The 4,281-nt window shown below is 41.0% G+C and overlaps 1 protein-coding gene across 1 annotated transcript in view; it reads right to left on the reverse strand.

Moving 5' to 3' along the window:
- Positions 1-1,318, reverse strand: part of LOC101567770 (zinc finger protein 577-like) — a 19,662-nt gene extending 18,344 nt beyond the window's left edge. The window contains exon 1 of the mRNA XM_023708749.1: positions 834-1,318. Within this exon, the coding sequence (XP_023564517.1) occupies positions 834-851 (18 nt within the window). The 5' untranslated portion in view covers positions 852-1,318. The remainder of the gene's footprint in view (positions 1-833) is intronic.
- Between the last annotated feature and the right edge of the window lie 2,963 nt (positions 1,319-4,281).

The raw sequence follows: 4,281 nt of genomic DNA on the forward strand, positions 1-4,281 counted from the left end.
GCTAATAATTGTCTGGAAAATAGTCACCTTAATTTTGAGAACACAATACACTTGTAGAGGCCAAAAAACCTTGTATTAATCATTTAATGCCTCCATAAAGTAGTAAAATATTTATACAAGGCCTTCTGTTCAATAATGTTCAACATGTTTTGGTGAGGTGTGTCTACATGCATGTGTCTGATTTATCTCGCTTGAATGATCACAGCGTGAATCTCATTTTCTACAAATGACTCAAGCTTATTTCTCACTTTGGCAGCAGAGTAGGCTTTAGGAGTATCTTCTAAGGAAATCTTTGAACAAAAGCTTAAGTTTTGTCTGATTTTCAGAGACACACTAGATTGTAAATGATTCCTTGTTTCATGTCTACATAAGCTCTATTAATTACCCATCTGGACTCTACAGAACCTTTTAAAATCTTTTCCACATTGTAGACCGAACAATGACATGAACCAGGGAGCCGTGTTTGCTCATTCCTACTCCTCTCCTGGCCGTGACCTCCCCACAGTGCTAACAGCATTGCAGGGAACGGCATGAGGAAGGAGGCAATAACTGCAAACTATGCTAAGAGCTGAATGTGAGACAGAACACGTGTTGCATGTGTCTTGCGAAGTGTGGATGAGCACATCCCTGAAACAGATGAAAGTGCACAAATCATGTATACATACGCATGGGCTTGTATGAGATCCGAATGATGCTCAGCCCTAGGAGAACTGCTTCACTGTTCAGAAGAAACATACTGGACTGCAGATGCCTTCATTCCTCTATCTGCACTTAATACTTTGTACCTCCTCTTGGGAGGACTCACAATGTGCTGTGAATGTTTACTGACTCACCTCTTGATGTGCTGCCATTTGTAGTTTCCTGTAGAAGTTAACTGACGGGGCAATCAAGATGAAAACATGGAAATTGATGAGAAGAATTTCAGACTACTTGAAAATTCGTGTTGTAAGCAGCAGAAAATCAGTGACTCCAAACTTTGGGATCCAAACCCTGGAAAGTAACAATTTCAGAAGTGTTATAATCTCAGTGACTGTGGCCCCTAACTCATGCCCGAAGGGCTGCTTCCCCATGAATTTCTATGGATTTGCAAATCCCAGAAAGAGCATTTCCTCACTCTCCTCCTCCTGCTGCCCTGTTGATGCTTGCCTGGCACAGATCGGGCCCTGCCTGCCTGCCTTGCCTACCGGTGATAACAGAGCCTGCTTCAGCTGGACACTGCACAACGTCTAGATCCCAGATCCTAATGCCAGGCTTCAGGCAACAGAAAATTTTACTTTCACTTCTCTACCTTTGGGTTCTTTAATTCCTGTTTGTCATTTTTAAAATTATAATTTTGTGTGTATGTGTGTGTGTGTCTGTGAGAGAGAGCAAGAGAGAGAGAGAGAAAGAGAGAGAGAGAGAAAGAAAGAACGAGAGCGAGCAAGGGAGCGAGCACACGCACAAGGTTTTAAGATCTTTTTAAGGCTTGTGTTTGGTGATTTTCTTCTTTCCTCTCTCACTGTCATCACCCCTTGTCTCCTAGAGGTGGATGACCGATCTTTGACTATCAGCCATGCTGCTAATCTCTCTTTGAGCCTATTTTCTCTATTTTTTCCTCTTATGCCTCATGAGATTTTTCCCCTTAGTCAAGACTCTTATTTTCCTTTATGCATCAATTTTCCTGTCTTCTGTTTGCTTTATTGTATAAATTCCACTTCATGGTCTTGATGTTGTCACTTCTTCTTCTTTTTTTTTTTTTTTTTTTGGTGGAACTGGGGATTGAACTCAGATCCTTGCATTTGCCAGTCAAGCGCTTATCCTACTGAGCCATCTCCCCAGCCCCCTGATGTTGTCGCTTCTACAGACGTGGTTTACTGCCCAATAAGACCATTTCACCAGAGCTTTCTCCTTTGTCTCATATCCTCAAGTACATTGATTCAGATTTTTCCATTTGCCACCCCCATACCCAAAGCTAAATTCTGGAAGAATACTCAAAAATCTTTATTAGTCTTCACATTTTCAGTTCAGTGTACATACTATTGAGATATTTTTCTACCATTATCAAAGAAAAAACTGCTGTATTTCATTCAGACTAGTTTGAGTCAATACTACGCTTGACTGATATTTTATCATAATTTTCCATTTCTACTGTAGGATTAAAAGTGCCATTTAATACCTTTCTCTGCCATGCAAATGTCCCGTTTAGGTTGGGTGAAATCACAGGAGCTGTTGCGATAATATTAACAGGGTCACATCAATGTCACCTTCTGTAGAAGACAACACTCAGAAACCCTCTGTGACATTAGCAACACTGAATATGTTTCCTGAGAACATGCTTTATGTGTTAAATACACTGCATCGTCTGTTCCCAAAATAAACAAGTTTTTTAATTTTCTGAATCCTTGGAAAGTAGTACAGTTGCTTATACCCAAAGTGCATTGTTTCAAGGTAAGTAGAGCAATAAATTACAGCTAATAAAATTTGTATGAAACCAACAGAGCAATTAGCATTTATGTGGGGAAGACACCTGCAGTCATATTTGTTGCTGATGTGTTTGCAAACTGAAGCTAATTTTGGCAAATTATTTGTCTTTGAGCCAAGCTTTTTGGAAAGAGATGTAACAGTGCAGAAAAGGCACTCATGCGTGACAGGAGATCTGCTCATTCAGAAAGAAGGATGGAACCAGTAATCCTTGAGGCCGCTGTGCATAACTATACAAAGCCAACTCTGCCCCCGATTGTCAGTCAGGAAAGAAACAGTAACGGAAGAGGCTGGAAGCAGCCCGGCAGGGACTCCCCTTCATCGCGGTAGCCACTCCGGTCAAGTCCTCCACAGAGTCCCAGGGTTGAGTCCTCAGTTGGAGCACAGAAGACCATGTGCTTTTACACAACACTAACATGAATTTGTCTTCTGATTGTTTTGCAAGCATCCATGGAAATGAAATTGAAATACAATATAAAAAATATTTCAAAGCATCGGTGAAGTGCAATTTGGATTGGAAAATTTGCCAACATATAATCTAAGAATAACTTCTTAGATTCTGATTATGAAATGATTCTCTATGCATAATGTGAAATGTATTATATATGCATACAAGTATCAAATAAAAGTAGAAAAAGTTTTAAAAGTTATAAATTTTAAGGGTAGAAATGTAGAGATATTTAGAAAATCCTAAAATATTTTATTAAAGTTTCAAAATGTCTACAAGTGACATAAAATTAAAAACTCCAGGTAAAATGCTAAACAGATGATGTTTAAAAAAGAAAGAAAGGAAAAAGGAAAAGAGAAGAACGAAAGAAAAACTACTCAGCAGACTAGCAGCCACTAGGTTCAGTCCCCAGGTACACAGTGCCAGCTCTGCCCCTGGGGCATGCTGAGGTGGGAAGGAGACTGGGTGTGGTGGCGTGTGCCTGTGATCTCGGTGCTTGGGAGGCTGAAAACAGGAGGACTGCCAGGAGTGCAATCTGTGTAGTGAGACCCTTGAGAACCTGTACTAAAACACATTAAAAAGACAAACAAAACTACAGAAATGTATGGGGAATAGTCTTAAGGGAACAGAACACAAGGAATGATTAAAATAAATATTTTAAGTGATTAGAGGTTTATGGGATTGATACAGGGAGAAAAACTGATCTCGGGTGGGTGGCCTCCAAATGACACAGGGAACCTCCAGATGACATAAGGAACAATGATCTCCAGACCTGACCTGCACGAGTTCATTTTCTCTAAAACCAAAGAATGAATTTTAGGAACAAATGGAGGTTATGAGCAGAATATATTTAGTGAGGGAAAGAAAGCTCCTGTCAGAGACAGGGATAGGAGCGGGGGTCCGAGTGGATTGTTCCCACAGAAGCTGTCTCTTCCAAGGACTTTTATAGTGTGAAACCATGCAGGGCTAAGGTGAGAGAATGGGAACTTGCTTAGGTGGAAGTGGGGTGGGGCAAAACTATGGTCACCCAATGGGATTACAAGCACCATTGCTCAGGTAAAACTGATTAAGTCTGAGACCAAATGTGGAAGGGAGTCCCTTAGCAAGGGGGCATGAATGTAAAACAGGAATCAGATAAGGATTCTTTCTGGTTCCTCAGGGTAGTGATTGATCCTGGATGCTATTCTTTAGGGAGGTGAGCATTTGTTTGTTTTAGGGCTGGCTCACAGCAGGAGCATCTGTCCCTCCCACAGTGTAAGGTAGCTTGTCTCTTGTGGTGTCTCCTTGGAGGGCCTGGCCCTCTCTGACTCCCTATAATATTTCTACTCAACTCAGCTGCCTGCAACAGAATCAAAAGGATCACCATTCTGTAG

The sequence above is a fragment of the Octodon degus genome, unplaced genomic scaffold (genome assembly GCF_000260255.1).
Source record: "Octodon degus isolate 3935 unplaced genomic scaffold, OctDeg1.0 scaffold00536, whole genome shotgun sequence".
NCBI classification, from domain to species: domain Eukaryota; kingdom Metazoa; phylum Chordata; class Mammalia; order Rodentia; family Octodontidae; genus Octodon; species Octodon degus.